This window comes from Muscardinus avellanarius (assembly GCF_963383645.1).
Source record: "Muscardinus avellanarius genome assembly, chromosome: 4".
Taxonomy (NCBI): Eukaryota; Metazoa; Chordata; class Mammalia; order Rodentia; family Gliridae; genus Muscardinus; species Muscardinus avellanarius.
In genome coordinates, this window is record NC_137789.1 from 45,871,061 (window position 1) to 45,887,578 (window position 16,518).

At 36.0% G+C, this 16,518-nt stretch overlaps 1 protein-coding gene across 2 annotated transcripts in view; it reads right to left on the bottom strand.

The window, feature by feature from the left end:
- Positions 1-16,518, bottom strand: part of TMEM67 (transmembrane protein 67) — a gene marked incomplete at both ends in the record, with an annotated part of 50,049 nt that overhangs the window by 28,413 nt on the left and 5,118 nt on the right. Inside the window, 9 exons of one of the 2 annotated variants that reach the window (XM_080694159.1) lie at positions 484-640; positions 4,726-4,791; positions 5,348-5,425; positions 6,121-6,229; positions 6,340-6,494; positions 8,669-8,731; positions 13,661-13,735; positions 13,832-13,901; positions 15,459-15,558. In XM_080694159.1, coding sequence (XP_080550285.1) covers positions 484-640; positions 4,726-4,791; positions 5,348-5,425; positions 6,121-6,229; positions 6,340-6,494; positions 8,669-8,731; positions 13,661-13,735; positions 13,832-13,901; positions 15,459-15,558 — 873 coding nt within the window. Of the gene's footprint in view, positions 1-483; positions 641-4,725; positions 4,792-5,347; positions 5,435-6,120; positions 6,230-6,339; positions 6,495-8,668; positions 8,732-13,660; positions 13,736-13,831; positions 13,902-15,458; positions 15,559-16,518 lie in introns of both variants that reach the window. The other variant, XM_080694158.1, reaches the window with a different exon arrangement.

Here is a 16,518-nt window from a genome sequence, read left to right on the forward strand (position 1 = left end):
ATGGTTACAGGCATAAGATACAAAAGTATTGTTTGGTTTTAAATAAGATGGCTACAAAGTTCTACTGTTTTAAGAAATTCAGGATCAGGTCTCTCAGTCTCACTTGTCTTCTGATTGAACTCTTCATCAGTACAACACAAATTACCTGAAAAGTTCAGATTTACAGCACGGGTAGCAACGCACAACATTAGTCAAGAAGCAGATCAAGGACAGTTTGGAGAAAAAGTCTCAATTTACAATTTTTCTCAAGATATGCACTCTAAGCAATAGTATAATTTTTAACAATATGTCTGACAATAAAATTAGTAAAAATTACCACATATATGAGCAATCTTATTTTTTTCTTCTAGTACACGGTATAAAACCATAATAAGAGAGAATCTATGGCATTTCTTATAGTTGGTGGTTTATTAAATTATCATGTCAGTTGACTTATTTATTGATTGCCACTCAAAGACAGAGAGGTATTTATGAATGTCCTACCTTGGTTCACAAACATTTTATTGTATTGAAGATTTAGATTTAACACAGGCACAGCCCAAATATTTTGGTGTTGATTTTCATCAGTATATTCAAGGTAAATATCATAAAATATAGGAGTGGGGAAGTCAGTTGACAGCTTAGAAAGAGGAATTTCACACTAAAAAATAAAATTAAAAACAAAAGCATCACAATTGAAAATTAGAAAGCACACTTACTATCCTCAAAATTGTTTTTTTTTGTTTTGAAAAATAAAGCATCTTTAAACTATCTTATTTACATGTATTCACATGTGACTTCCAAAATATGAATTCATAAATATGATTTTTCATAGGGGTGAAAAAAAATCCTAACAGTAAAGAACTACTCTGTTTTGGACCTACTCTGTACATAGAGAAGGTATGGCTTCATTTGCAATATTAAGTATATGTCAGTAAAAAGATTTAAAAACTACTATTTTTCTGTGGGATGAAGTCCCAATATTTTTTCCTGATGTACAATGGTCTATGATTTGACTCCCCTTAGCATAAATAAACGTATTTCCCGCTGCTCTATATTGGCCTTTGCTCTTCCATCTGCATTAATTTACTGCATTTTCTAACTATGCCATGCTGTCCTTCCTTCCTCCCTCTCCTCTCTGATGTTTCACAAGTGAATTCTACCTGATGTTTCCTTCCCTACTGTATTTTCCTATCCAATTCACACTCATTACACAAAGCCAAGTGTCACTCACACTGTGAAGCCTTCTCTGGTAACTGGTACCTTACAAGTATCTACAGAATGAACATTCCTTTCAATTATCTGTGTATATAGCTGTTTTTATATACTGAGCTACTGCTACTAACTAACTGCATGGTAGCCAGGCTCAATGGAATTACCATGACTTAATTATTTTTACACTCTTATTGGTGCACAGTAGTCTCACATCATAATGTAGTACATAGTCATAGAGACATACATGCGCACAGCACTTGGTAGGCTTTGCCCCGGCTTCCTCCCCATCCCTACATCTCCTCATACAACATACTGAGATTGATTGGAATTGGTATTCTCACATGTGTATATGTCAGTGGAAGTGTTTCCTTCATCAGTTCTCCTTCTCTCCCCAAGATCATGGGCCTTGCTCCACTAGAATTTCTTCTCTATTATCTAAAGTCCCTATTATATACCAATTACTCCCTAGCTTCCACATATGAGAGAAAACATATGGTCCTTCACTTACTGTGACTGGCTAATCTCACTTAATATTCTCCAGGTCCATTCATTTTCCTTCAAATGATAATTTTGTTTTTCTTTATTGCTGAGTAAAATTCCACTGTGTGTATTCCCATATTTTGTAATCAGTTGGTTCCATAATTTGGCTATTGTGAATTGTGCTGCTATCAATATGGCTATGCATGTATTTCTATAATATTCTGATTTCAGTCCCTTTGGAAAGATACCCAGGAATAGTATAGCTGAATCATATGGTGGATCCATTCCCAATTTTCTGAGGAATCTCTACACTGATCTCCATGGCAGTTGTACTAATTTGTAATCCCACCAACAGTGTAGAAAAGTTTCAATTTCCTCACATCCTCACCAGTATTTACTGTTAATAGATTTCTTGATGATTGCCATTCTAATCGGGACTAGATGGAATCTCAGTGTAGTTTTAATTTGCATCTCTCTGATTACTAAATGATGTTGAACATTTTTTCATGTATGTATTTGCCATTTGTAGTTCTTCTTTTGTGAAGTGTCTATTTAGTTCAATTGCCTAGTTCTTAATTGAGGCATCACAATACCTGACTTCAAACTGAACTACTGAGCTATAGTAATTAAAACAGCATGGCACTGGCACAAAAACAGACACAGAGACTAATGGAACAGAATGGAAGATACAAAAACAAATCCACACACTTACAGCCAATTTTTTTTGACAAAGGCGCCAAATACACACAGAAAAAGACAACCTTTTTCCAACAAATAGTATTGGGAAAATTGGTTATCTATTTGCAGAAAAATGGGATTAAATCCCTATAGCTCACCCTGCATGAAAGTCAACCAAAGATGAATCAAAGACCTGGAAATTAGACCAGAAACTTTAAAGTTACTAGAAGAGGGTGTCGGTCCAACATTACAACATATAGGCATTGGTAGAAACTTCCTCAACAAGACCCCCAGAGCTCAGGAAATTAAAACAAGAATAAATGAGATAACATTAAACTAAAAAGTTTCTGCTCATCAAAAGAAACCATCAAGAGTCTAAAGAGAGAGCTATAGAATGGGAGAAGATCTTTACCAGTTATTCTTCTGATATAGGACTAATATCTAGAATATATAAATCACCTAAAAGAAAAAAAATGCTAAAAAAAACTAATGAACTAATGACCATGGTTTTAAACCTAACAGAACCCTAGCTCCAGTTAACCTGATGCAAGACTTTGAGTAAATTACCTAATCTTACAGAATAGCATTTCTTTATGTATGAAAAAAAGATAATAAGTATCTCATATAGTTATTTTATGGAATAATAATGATAAATACTGAGCACACAGTAGCAGGTAGTTAATACATATTGATTCTCCTAGCTCATAGTAGACACACAATGGTTAAAAAAAAAATAAGCTGGGCGTGGTGGCACACGCTTGTAATCCCAGCGCTTGAGAGGCTAAGACAGGAGGATTGCACAGGTTCGAAGCCAGCCTCAGCTACTTAGTAAGGCTCTCAGCAACTTAGTAAGACCCTGTTTCCAAAGGATAAAATAGGTATGAGAGTATAGCCTGGAGGTAGAAAGTCCCTGGGTTCCACCCAAAGTATCACACACAAAAAAATAAAATAGAAGTGATTTCTGATAATACAAGTAAATTTGCATTCATAGAAAACTTGGAAAATATTAAGAAAAAGATAAAAAAATCATCTTTAATCCAAGTATCAAAGATAACCACTTTAAAAGTGTTTATTTTCTTCCAAACTGTTTTCCATGATGGTATTTTTCACCATGGTTTTGTTCTATATATGTGTATATCTTTTTTTTTTTTTTTTTTTTTTTGTAGTGCTGCAGATTGAACCCAGGGGAATTTTAACTCTGAGCTATACCCCCACCCTTATTTTACTCTTTTATTTGGAATCAGGATCTAAGTTGCAGAGAGCCTCACTAAGTTGCAGAGAGCCTTGCTAAGTTGCTGAGGTTGTTTTCGACTCTGCGATCCTCCTGTCTCAGCCTTCTGTGTACTGGTATTACAGGAGTGTGCCATATATAATTTAGCAAGGAGCATTTTTTTCCAAGGTACTGGGGATTGAACCCAGGGGCATTCTACTTCCAAGCTATAACCCTAGCAATTTTTTTTTTTTTTTTTTTTTTTTTTTTTTGTGGGTCTGGGGATAGAACCCAGGGGCATTCAACCTCTGAGCTACACGACCTGCCCTATTTTTTATTCTTTATTTTGAAACCACGTCTCACTGAGTTGCAGAGGGCCTCACTAAGTAGCTGAAGCTGTCCACAAACTGTGATTCTCCCGTCTCAGCCTCCTGAATGCTGGGATTACCAGTATGTGCCACCACGCCCGGCTCCTAGCCAATTTTTTATTCTTTTATTTTGAAACAGGGTCTCACTAAGTTGCAGAGGCTCTCACTAAGTAGCTGAGGCTGTCAGTGAACCTGAGATCCTTCAGTCTCAGCCTCCCACATATTGGAATTACAAGTGTGCACCACCATGCCTGGCTAACAAGGAACATTTTTATAGACTACAGATTGTCTTTCAAATGTTAAGTGGCTCACAATATTCCTTCATGCATACTATAATTTCAAAATTAAAGAACATCAGGGAAAAAAAGGAAGATATGGAAAGAAAGGAAAAATAGGAAGAGAGAAAAAAGGGTGCATTGTTATTTGTAATTGGGGTGGGTAGAATGAAGAAGAAGCAACATTTTTATCAGCCACAAAGAACAAAGTAGTATCTTCAGCATGCTTAGAAGGAGTATTATTTCTTAAGATTTATAAGCTTATAAGCAGGGAAAAACTGAATATGAAAACCTAATATGATAGGATACTTAAGATTCTATAGATGACAAAGTAGTATATTCATGCTGATTAACATTCTCTGTGTCAAGATAATAAAAACATTATAATTAATGAAACTATTTCTTGCTAAAAAACATTTCTAATTTCAAAATCTCATAAGTTTTCCCATTATTGCTGATGTGATTGATATTGTGAAAAGCAAAGCTAAAATCCAAACTACCTAATATAGTTTAAACTTACATTTTGTTGATAGGTCGTTCCAAAATAATAAGCAGCATTTAATCTTATCTCTGTGTCTGGACAAAGCTATGGCAAAAGAAAATAACTGATAAATATTTCACACAAATGTTTTCTTTGCCTGAAGATTTCTCTAGTTCCCACATGGATACATGCTCTATATAATACTTATTAATATATCAGGGGCATAAAATGTTAATGGAGTATCTTTGCCCTAAGTTAAAGTCATAACGCAAAATACAGTTTGAAGACATCTTAGCTGGGCATGGTGGCATACATTTGTAATCCTAGTACTTGGGAGGCTGAGACAGGAGGATCACAGGTTCACAGCCAGCCTCAGCAACTTAGTGAGGCCCTCCGCAATTTAGTGAGATCCTCTTTCAAAGTGAAAGAATAAAATGGTCTGGGGGTGTAGCTTAGAGGTAGAATTCCCCTGGGTTGATCCTCAGTAACACACACACACACACATCATCATCATCATCATCATCATCATCATCATCATCATCTTAAAGCATCAGAAGAAAATCAATTATGGCATATAACTGATACTCTTCAAGCAATAATTTTGTCTTTTCCTCAGGTAAAAAATAAGTAACAGTAATTTTTAAACTACAATCATGCTCACCTGTAAAACACCTCCTTCTAAAGTTTGCCATTTGAGAAAATTTCCTCTTATATCATAGGAAGCAGCAACAAACTTCAGTTTTGTATTCTGATTAAAATAAAATGTACAATAAAGACAAACACTCTGAAGGCAATATACTATTCTATAGAGATTTTTATTATTGAATAATTCTCTCTCAATGATGACCTTGCTAAAAATATTAAACTATATTTACTTTGAACCTAAATTAATGTATGATTAAATATACATAAAAGAACAGAACCTATTTTTTTTGCATTAAAGTTATTATTTCAGAATTGAGAGACAGCCCTAATGATGGATAACCTTCTTTCAAACCTGTCATATGGGGAATGAGTGTGGAAGGAAGGTAGTATTCCTTCATTCTGAAAAATCAAAAAGTTAGAGGTGGGAATTAGGATGTGTGAAGTGCTATAAAACGTCATACAACCAAATTAATCTTTGAAAATATTTCTGAAAACTATGGTAATATCTGAGGACAAAGACTGTAAAAAACACTCTTTTCAATTCCACAAGTGCTACTTGCTGCTATAAGCACAAACCCCAGAGGTATCCACACACTCAAAGAAGATACTAAGTTCTATACTATTTAGTTCCTAGAAGCAGCTGATAATTGTATTTTAATTTAGTAACTATATTTTAAAAATAATCTCAAAAATTAAAAATTGCAACTAGTAATAAGAATAATATTTATATTATCTTTTAAAGTTGTAAATCAAAATGCAGTTTTCCTTTAATGATATAGTGATGTGTACCTGGTTTTGTCCTTTAAAAGTGAAATTTGTAGGAAGAGGTGCACTATTGAGTACTTGAGGTGCCAACCCTAGCTGGTCTCCATAAAACAGCCATGGGAGATTCTGTCTCCTGAGGTTAATGATAATTGTTTTAATAAAAGAAAGAAATGTTTATTATTATTTGTGACAATAACTACAGTGAATTCAGTGAAAACATGCTATAAATCAGAATGTTCTTACCAAAATGAAATAGAATGAACAGTGCTCAGTCCAGCAGTATTTTCAAATATAAAATGAAACAGTCGACATGCATCAAAAGTAGCAGTGTCATAAGAATTCATGTTCATCACACACATATTTCCAAGAGCTTGACAAGATGTTAGGTTGGCATATACCTACCAAACAACAACGGCAAAGCAGTGTAACATGACACTAATGGTCAAAACAAAAGTTGATAGAAAACTTATGCTTCATTTTAATTTTATCTCTTCTAATTTTTTTGTTTTCATTCTTTTGCTTTATACACCTTTTTTAACTTAAAGACTTTACATATGGGAAGAGGACTATTAAGTATATTTTAATTATAATTTCTAGGCTAAAATATAAAAATGAACAACTGATGAACTAGGTAAACACTTATAGTATATTTTAAAAACTACTAAATAGACTATTTCTATTTGAAAGAAAGATAATGTGCTTGCATGTTAGATCTGATACATGTAAATCTAGTCCGCTTTGTTTAATTAATTTGTTTTCTGAACAAAATAAGATGATTTGTTGTGTTTACTTTTCAACTTTCTCTAGTAGGAAAACGCAACTCCATTCAAAACAATAACTTTGAAGTGAACTTATTTCTCTCCCTACCCATAGCCAACAAAGCAGTAAATCCTCGTGGCTGTCTTGATTAGCCATAAGCTACACACTTTTCTTCTTTTCACATCTCTCTTATCTTATAGTCCCATGCCTGTTCCATATCAGATTACTGTAATACTAGCCTAAATATTCTTCCTACATTTGTCCTTGTCCCAACAAAATCTATTCTCCATGCTATAGCCTTTTAAATCCTAATGCTAGCTGGGTGTGGTGGCACACACTTGTAATCCCAGAACTTGGGAAGCTGAGACAGGAGGATCAAGGTTCATGGCCAGCCTTGGCTACTTAGTGAGGCTCTGCATAACATAATGATATCCTGGTTCAAAAGAATAAAAATAGAGGTGTGTCCCAGACGTCAGTGTCCCTGACTTCAATCCCCAGTATCCCAGATAATAATAACTAATAATAATAATGATGATGATAATAAAATGAAACTTAAAGTTAAGCTGGGCATGGTGGAGTACCCTTGTAACCCTAGTACTTGGGAGGCTGAGACAGAAGGACAGCAAGTTTGAGGATAGCCTCAGCACAGTAGGAAGACTCTCAGCAACCTACTGAGACCCTATTTCAAAACAAAAATAAAAAAGTGTTGGGAGTGTAGCTCAGAGGTAGAATGCCCCTGGGTTCAATCTCTAGTACACACACAAAAAAGCTATAGTTAGATCATGTTTTCTTTTGCACAAAGTCCCTCTATCTTCCCTAGAACAATCTCCACATCTTCCTAAACTCACTGTCGCTGACTCCTCTCCTCTCCTCTCCCTGCTCACTCTGTCCCAGCCACCTGAGCCCGTTTGTTTTTTTAAGCATGAACAAGCTAGGAAACCACTGCTTTGTAACCTTGCTCCACCTGTGGTCTCTGCTTAGAACACTTTTGTGTAGGGTGTGTGTGTGTGTGTGTGTGTGTGTGTGTGTGTGTGTGTGTGTGTGTGTATTGTGGTACTGAGGATGGACCCCAGGGGGATTCTACCTCTGAGGTACAACCCCAGCCCTATTTTTTATTTTTTTATTTAAAACAGGGTCTCACTGAGTTGCAAAAGACCTCACTAAGTAGCTGAGGCTGTCCATGAACCCCAATCCTCCTGTCTCAGTTTCCCAAATGCTGGGATTACATGTATTTGCCACTATGTCCAGCTCTCCACAGATATTTAAACAGTTCAGGTCTTTGTTCAATTATCTTCTTTCAGGTCTTTGCTTAAATACCACCCTCTCAGAAATGCCTGTCCTCACTGTCCTTCATAAAAATACCCCCATCTATGTTCTTTACCCTGACTTACTGCCTTCGTAACACTCAGCACAACCTCACATTTGTTAGACCCTAAGTCCATGGGAGATTTTTTTGTATTTTTCTGAAATATCTAAGTAGATTGAGATTAAGGCCCGGCACATGCTAGATCAACAATTAATATCTACTAAATGATGGTCAGTCTCCCAGAGCATTCAGTTGCAACCAATAAGTGTAGAAATACTCAATTTGTATCTATTGAATACTGTTTTCTTAGAGGTTCTCTTTCAACCTATTGGAAAGGGTTTATTCTTTGACCTATTTGAAAGGGTTTATTATCTATGACCTATTTGAAAGGGTTTATTATTTATGACCAAGGAGATATATCTACTTAGAAAACTTTTATCTGGGTTAAAAAAAATGGCACTACAATTCTTCAAGTGAAATGAAAACTTATTAAGAGTTCACACTTACCCAACATGCAGCTGCTGCTGACTGCAAATGCTTTGCAAACCACTCTGAAGTGAAAGACATGCCCTGTAAATAAAAAGATGAAGTTTAAAGTTCAAATGAATATTCCTTAACCCTCTACTATGAAGGAACCTCCACATGTACATTGTTACATGAGAAATGACTAATGCTACTTCCTTAATGCCACTTGAAAGAGAAGAATCTAATGGAAATTTAAGGATTAATTCTAATTAATGTCAGTTATCAATTAAGACTGCATTGCAGAATGATTATACTGGGGCAAAGCACAAAAGGAGAGAAAATATGCCTGTTGTTAAAAGAAATAATAGATTTCAACTGAGCATTGGATGGGTGAATTTTTGCTGACCAATATTAGCAAGTAATAAAAATCAGAGAAATGAATTCTTAGCAATAGGAGATTTTAGATATATACAGTAAGCATTTACAATCTCCAAAGTGTGCTTCTCAAACATTGAAGGGTATCAGAATCACCTTTGCAACATCTGTGAAACAGAAAATGTCTAGTTTCATTTTAATCCAAAATTACTAATCAATCTCCAAGATAAGACCAAGGTATGCATTGGGTCTTAGAGCTCTAGATATAAACCTCTGGCTAAGAACCACTGCTTTAAAGTTTATCAGCACATCGTGCTAAAAAATGAGACACTGAGAAGCACCAGAGTAAACTGGACATGAAGAAGACACAACCAAATTAGAGGAACATGGCACCACAGCTTTCAAAGAAACTTAAACTTACGAAGCACTATTTTCATCTCTTCAAGAAGCAAAATTTCTTGTTTTGTGAGAAAAAGAACACATGTATAGAAGAAAGCTGAGGAACACACACACACCCTGGTGATAGTGGGAAATCAATGTCAGCAATACAGAGAAACACATGGAGAATGGGGCTACTCACAATGCCAGTGATAGTTTAACACTATTTACCACTCAAGCCAGAAATTTAGAAACACTTGGAAAAACCTAAATATGAATTATATAAAATTCAGTGCATAAACTAGATCATTATGCAACTATTAAAACTTATAACTATACAAGAGTGGACCACATCATAGAAAAGCCAGTGACGTGCCTACAGACAAGTGGAGCAATGTCAAAAGGACACGGGAGTGGCCGGGTGGGTGTCTGAGACCGGAGGACCACAGGTTTGTGGACAGTCTCAGCAAGGAGCAAGACCCTGAGCAACCTAGAGAGAGACTGTTTCAAAACAAAACAATAAAGAAAGGGCTGGCTGGGGAGTAGATTAGAGGTAGAACTCTCCTGAGTTTAATTCCTAGCACCACCAAAAACACAAATAAAGGGGTGAACTATTTTGAAAAGAAGTCCAGATTTGGGACAACTTGAGCTTTGGAAAAGAAGAAGAAAAAAGAAAAAACAACAGCAATGGGTTGTAACACACTGAATAGACCAAGGTTCTATGAGTTCACAGTAAAGCTTAAAAAAGTACAAAGAAAAAATAAAGAGCTCTTTATGGAAGATCAGTAGCTAATAAAAGTATTATCAACATTGTAAGATCATTAAAAATGGCCAATTTAATAATTCATTCAGTCAAAACTCATCAATGGATACTAAGACATTTACATAGTAAAATCTCAAAGTAACATCTCAGACAATTACAGTACCTTTATAAGAAGAAGAAGCGGCTACACACACACACACACACACACACACACACACACACAGTCAATTGTGACCAAGCAATCAAACTAGTGTCACAAATAATTAGATGCCCTTTTTTTATTTGGTTAAAAAAGTTTCAGAGTCTAATAATAATAATAATAAAAAAAATCAAGCCAGGCATGGTGGTGCATGCTTGCAATCCCAGCATTTGGGAGGCAGAGACCATAGGATGGCGGTTCGTGGACAACCTCAGCTACTTAGTGAGGCCCTCAGCAACTCAGTGAGACCCTAGGGCAGGGGGTGTAGCTCGGAGGCCAAATGCCCCTGGGTTCCATCCCCAGACCCGCATAAAAAAAAAAAAAAAAAAGGAATCAGAAAAATCCAGGAAAACACACACATAAAAACAAAATGGGGCACAACTCTGTTCTAAAAAAAAAAACTAAAGAGACAAGTTGTGCAAGGCATGGTAACACACACTTGTAATCTCAGTACTTGGGAGACTAGGAAAGGAGGATTGCAGGTTTGTGGTCAGCCTCGGCTATTTAGTGAGGCCCTCCACAACCTAGTGAGACCCTGATTCAAAATAAAGAATTGAAAAATAAAACCAGCCAGGCGTGGTGGCACACACTTGTAATCCCAGCATTTGGGAGGCTGAGAAAGAAGGATTGCAGTTTGTGGAAAACCTCAGCTACTTAGTGAGGCCCTCTGCAACTCAGTGAGACCCTGTTTCAAAATAAAGGATAAAAAATAGGACTGCGGTGTAGCTTGGAGGTAGAATGCCCCTGGGTTCCATACCCAGTACTGCAAAACAAACAAACAAACAAACAAACAAACAAACAAACAAACACCAAACAGCAAAAAAAAAAAAAGGGCTAGGGTTGTAGCTCAGAGGTAGAAAGTCCCTGGGTTGAATCTCCAGTACTGCAAAAGAGAAAGGGAGGGGGAGGAGGGAGGGAGGGGGGACAGACAGACAGACAGACAGACAGACTAGTTACAATGTGGAATCCTTGTTTGGATTGTGGATCTCTTCTTTAAAAAAAGGAAGAAGAAGAAAGGCAAAAAAGGTCACTATTGCCAGGTGTGGTGGTGCACGCTTGTAATGGGAGGCTAAGAGAGGAGGATCACACAGGTTCGAAGCCAGCCTCAGCTACTCAGTGAGGCTCTCAGCAACTTAGTGAGACCCTGTTTCCAAATAAAGTATAAAATAGGTCTGCAAGTATAGCCCAGAGGTAGAAAAGCCCCTGGGTTCTACCCCCAGTCACACACACACACACACACACACACACACACACACACACACACTCACTATTTCAAAGATCTGTAAAATATCACGTAATTCTATTATTATATTAATTTATTTTTGTGGTGCTAGGGATAGAACTCATGGCTTCATATATGTAAGTCAAGCACTCCACCACTGAGCTACATCCCTAGGTCTACTGTACTAATTTTAAATTAACTTTGGAAACCATCACACAGCAGTGATTGGTAAAGGTAAGCATCATTAATAGAGACTAAAGCTAGTAAATTAAGGGGTTATTGATAGAGGAGTTATAATCTTTAAATTCTTACAAAATACTAATCCATTACAAATGGAAAATGGTAACTTTCTGGCAGTCATGGTGACTATGTGGCAGCTGATCAAAGTTAATCTCATCCGGGTGGGAGAGGCGGACATCAGATGCCCCCTGATGTGATGCAATGTACTGAGAAGAACACATCCTTTGTGTGGCTTCCTCCAACCACGCACAGGGCACAAAGAAACTTCAGGCCAACCCAGGCTGAAGGCAAGCCCTGTCTGAAAGGCAGGAAAAGACTGAGGACCAATTCCAGAATGGAGACGACTAATGGGAGATGACTTCCAAATAATTGGGGACTTCAGACCAGGTAGAAAAAAGCAGATACTGTTGGGGCCTTTTTTTTTAAACAAAATTATTTCAACTTGAGTTATTTGGAAAATGAAAATTGCAGGGCTGCAAATATGAAGATCATATACAGAAGATCACTATAGTCTGAGACTGGAGAGATGTCCCAGAATGCTATTACAAATGAGTCAACTTGGGGATGGGATCAGAACTTCTCATGTATATGCTTAGGTTAGCATTTATTTTGCTGCTTTGCCACTGATTGGCTCTTGTTTCTTATCCCCCACAAGAGCATATTGGAGGAGAGGAATTTTTGCCTTATTCAAGATCCCAGATTCCGCTTTCTTCATTGCTCTCCTCACTTCACTCCCAGCCACTCCTTCTTATTTGATGATGATTGAGCAATCAGATCATAGCCTGTCTTTCCTAAGCGCTGCTAGTACACCGGGCATCTTCAAAGTTCTCTCACTTCCAGTTAGTCACGAGGCCCCTATTCTCTCAGATTTTGACCTCTTCAGTTCTAAATCATCCATTTCCCATTTTACATCCCACACCATTTTATCATAGCATTTGTCGAAAAAGCTCTAATCCTAGTACTAAATGTTCTCATCTATAAAACAAAAACCTGGCTGGATAAATAATGCTGGTTTCTCCAAAGCTTACTCTGTATAGGCACTGCAATGTATGCATTATGTCCAACATACAGACAATAAAAACTAAAATTTAGTCGGGCGTGGTGGCGCACGCTTGTAATCCCCGCACTTGGGAGGCAGAGACAGGAGGATCGCGCAGGTTGGAAGCCAGCCGCGCACGCTGGCTTAGGAGACCCTGTTTCTAAATAAAAATATAAAATAGGCCTGGGAGTGTAACCTGGAGGTCGAAGGGCTTCCAGGAACCCCAGTACCACCAAAAAAAAACAAAAAACAAAAAGCAAAAACCCTAAAATCTAAAGTTTGTGGTACTTTTTACTGTATTATACTGCTTACTTTATAGGACCTATATAGGACATTTTCAGTTCAAACACTTTTGTGTGTGTGTGTGTGTGTGTGTGTGTGTGTGTGTGTGTGTGTTACTGGGGGTGGAACCCAGGGGCTTTTCTACCTCCGGGCTATACTCCCAGACCTATTTTATACTTTATTTGGAAACAGGGTCTCACTAAGTTGCTGAGAGCCTCACTAAGTAACTGAGGCTGGTTCGAACCTGTGTGATCCTCCTGTCTCAGTCTCCCAAGTGCTGGGATTAAAAGCGTGTGCCACCACACCTGGCCAAACACTTTTGTTTGATTCATAAAAAAAAAAAAAAATGAGCTTACACATAGAAGACAGTACTATACTTATAAATTATGCTCGTTAGACTAATGTTCCTTTAATAATTTAATAATTTCTGTTTTAAACCTCAGTATTTTTTATTTCAGTCTGAAATGATTTAATTATCAAAGGAAAAAATACAGAAAGATTCTTCACAACCAAACAAAAAAGTGAAACATACTCACAAGCTCTCCATGACGTACAGCTGAAATTACACGTGGAGGAAAATTCCCTGTGCTGCTGAAGCATAATCCCCCTGTCTTTATAAATAAAAAAGAGAAAAGGATACATCATTTATAAAAAAGTATAAGCAATTGAAATAAAAATATATACTTTATCAATTTAATTATCCTTACTAAAATGTTAGGTTCTGAACATGTACAGGATCTGCTGGTATTAATGAATGATGGTTCACATCGGATGCACCTGTTCAATATAACAAAAATAATTTTAAAATGTTAAAGAATTATACAAAACCTATTTTAATTGAGGACTTATCTTCCTAAATGCTGAATTATGCCATATTCACTTAGCTAGGTAATTACTTAAAATGAAAATAGTAACACTGATAATAATTTTATATCACTATGTTACATGGTAAGGTATAAACAAATATCAACTAATAATAGACTTTTTTCTTACCGATACATGAGAATGTATAGAATGGATAATAATGAATACCAAAGATAGTCAAGTCATTGATCTAACAAAAGAGCCCAACAAACTCATACAAGAGAATTTAAATCAATTGTATAAGTAGTTATTTCAATGCATGTAATTTTATCTGCACAAAGCAAGAAGGCAGCATAAACTAAATAGATTAGGATATCTATCCCTTCCTCAAACCTACAACCCATACTTTTAAGTAAAGTTTATTCATGATCTCCGTCTATTTTAGGAAAACATATATTTTCCAATAAGAAATGAGATGGGGGAGAATGCTCGACTAGTGGGGACTCTGATGGGTTTATATGGATCATTACTTACAAAATATAGCAAATAGGAAGCATGGTTAGGGCGTGGGATAAAACTTAGAGAAGGCTTGGGGAATTACTAGAGGGGCAAATGGGCATCAGCCCAATAGTCAGTTTTGGATGTTATAACTCAAGTCAGTCTGAAAGAAGAGATGATCCAACACTACCACTGGGAGAGGCTGTCCAACTATTTTCTACATTGAACTTGGGAACTGAAAAGAAAAACTGTAGTTAGAGGCAAGTCGTCAAGTGGAACTCTAAAAAAATAGAAAAAACTCAAGCCAGGTGTTGTGGTACACGCTTGTAATCTCAGTAATTAGGAGGCTGAGATAAAAGGATCCCAGGTTCAAGGACAGTCTCAGCGAGACATGACTCTCATCAACCTAGCAAGATGCTGTCTCAAAATGAAAATAGGGCTGGGGATGTATTCAGAGGTGGAATGTTCCTGTGTTTAATCCCCAGTACCGAAAAAAAAAAAAAAAAAAAAAAGGAAAAGGTGAATAGGTTAAGTTAGAAGAAAGTACCTAAAAAGATGTGTATGTTTATGTGTATGTGTGTGGTATGTACATAAAACATGCATAAAACAGGAACAGGAAGCAATAGAGAATAGGGCTATAATTCAGAGTAACTAACATTTATTCATGTTTTTCTATGTAACATTATACTATATAAAGGTTTTTTCATCATGCTTGACAATCAATTATAGATTATGTACAAATTACATAACAAAAATAGCTGCTCACTACTTCATTTATTTTTGCACGATTATAGCCCTTAAGTGAAGTAGGTGGCACGATCCCATTCAAAAGACACGGGACTGTGGCTTATCAAGCTATCTAGGGTCAAACAGCTAACAGATCTGAACTCTATTCTGTCTTGTATGTTGGACTTCTTTTATCTGTTGATGTCTATTTCTATCAGAAGAAGCAAGTGATATGATAGAAATACTTTTTAAAAGTACAAATTATATAAATATAAGGTAATATTAATAAAGTCAGCCCCTCCTTACCTGTTTCCTAAAGCATTTGCTTTCGTGAAAGAGTTTTCATTTTCATCACAAAGCTCACAAATTGCTTGCAGTAACAATGTTCCATTCACATTTCTTTCCACTAAACAATTTAGAAGCAAAATTAAGACATAACTCAGACTGAACAGATAAGCTATGTAAATATACTTAAGAAAATACTTACTAAAACTCACTTATAAGTAATAATCTCAAGGAACATGTTTTTGCCTAAAAGGCATGCCTAGCATTTCTCTAATAAAGTAAAGCTTTTCCTACTTCCACATAAAAAATTAAAACAATTTTCAGTAATACAATAATATTTTTTCTTATTTCCTTTCTTACTGGGATAAGGAAGCAAGTATTTTCATAGATTGTTAAGTTTTTATAACTTGGAGGACTTTTGATAATATCTATTAAAGTTTTAAATTCATATACCCTAATACAGCATTACAATTTCATTTTTAGATACATAATGTACAGAAACACTTGTATACATGTATAAGGATATTCACTAAAGTATTACTTGTTAGGAAACAACCCATCTAACATAGTATAATGGTGGTATATCCATGCTATGAAATAAATGAAGTAGATTAAAAAGAATAATGAAGAGCTAACAGGTCATAAGTATGCTATAGGACAATATCTGGAGCATGACACATTCATGTAAAATATAACTTATATTTCCTGTGGCCACAATGTATATATTTATGAGAATTTAGGGGAAAAGCTCATAAAAGCACATACACGCACCCCAAAATGAAAACAACTGGGATTGAAGAAACAACAGAGACCCAGCACTGGGAAAAATAGTCATGGAGGGGTTTAGTTATATGCATAATGTTTTAAGTTTTTGCATGATGATAAAAATAATTTTCACAAAAAGTAAAAATGAACAATTATGTTCTTTATCTCTATCTAATCCTACATTAGTAAAAACTTAAAAAAAAATCAGACAGGACCCTTGTTTTCTTCTCAATGCCTGCTCATGTCTAAAGTACCATGAAATTTTGCACAAAAACAAACAATTTTTAAAAATACTATAATGTAGCCAGGCAAGGTG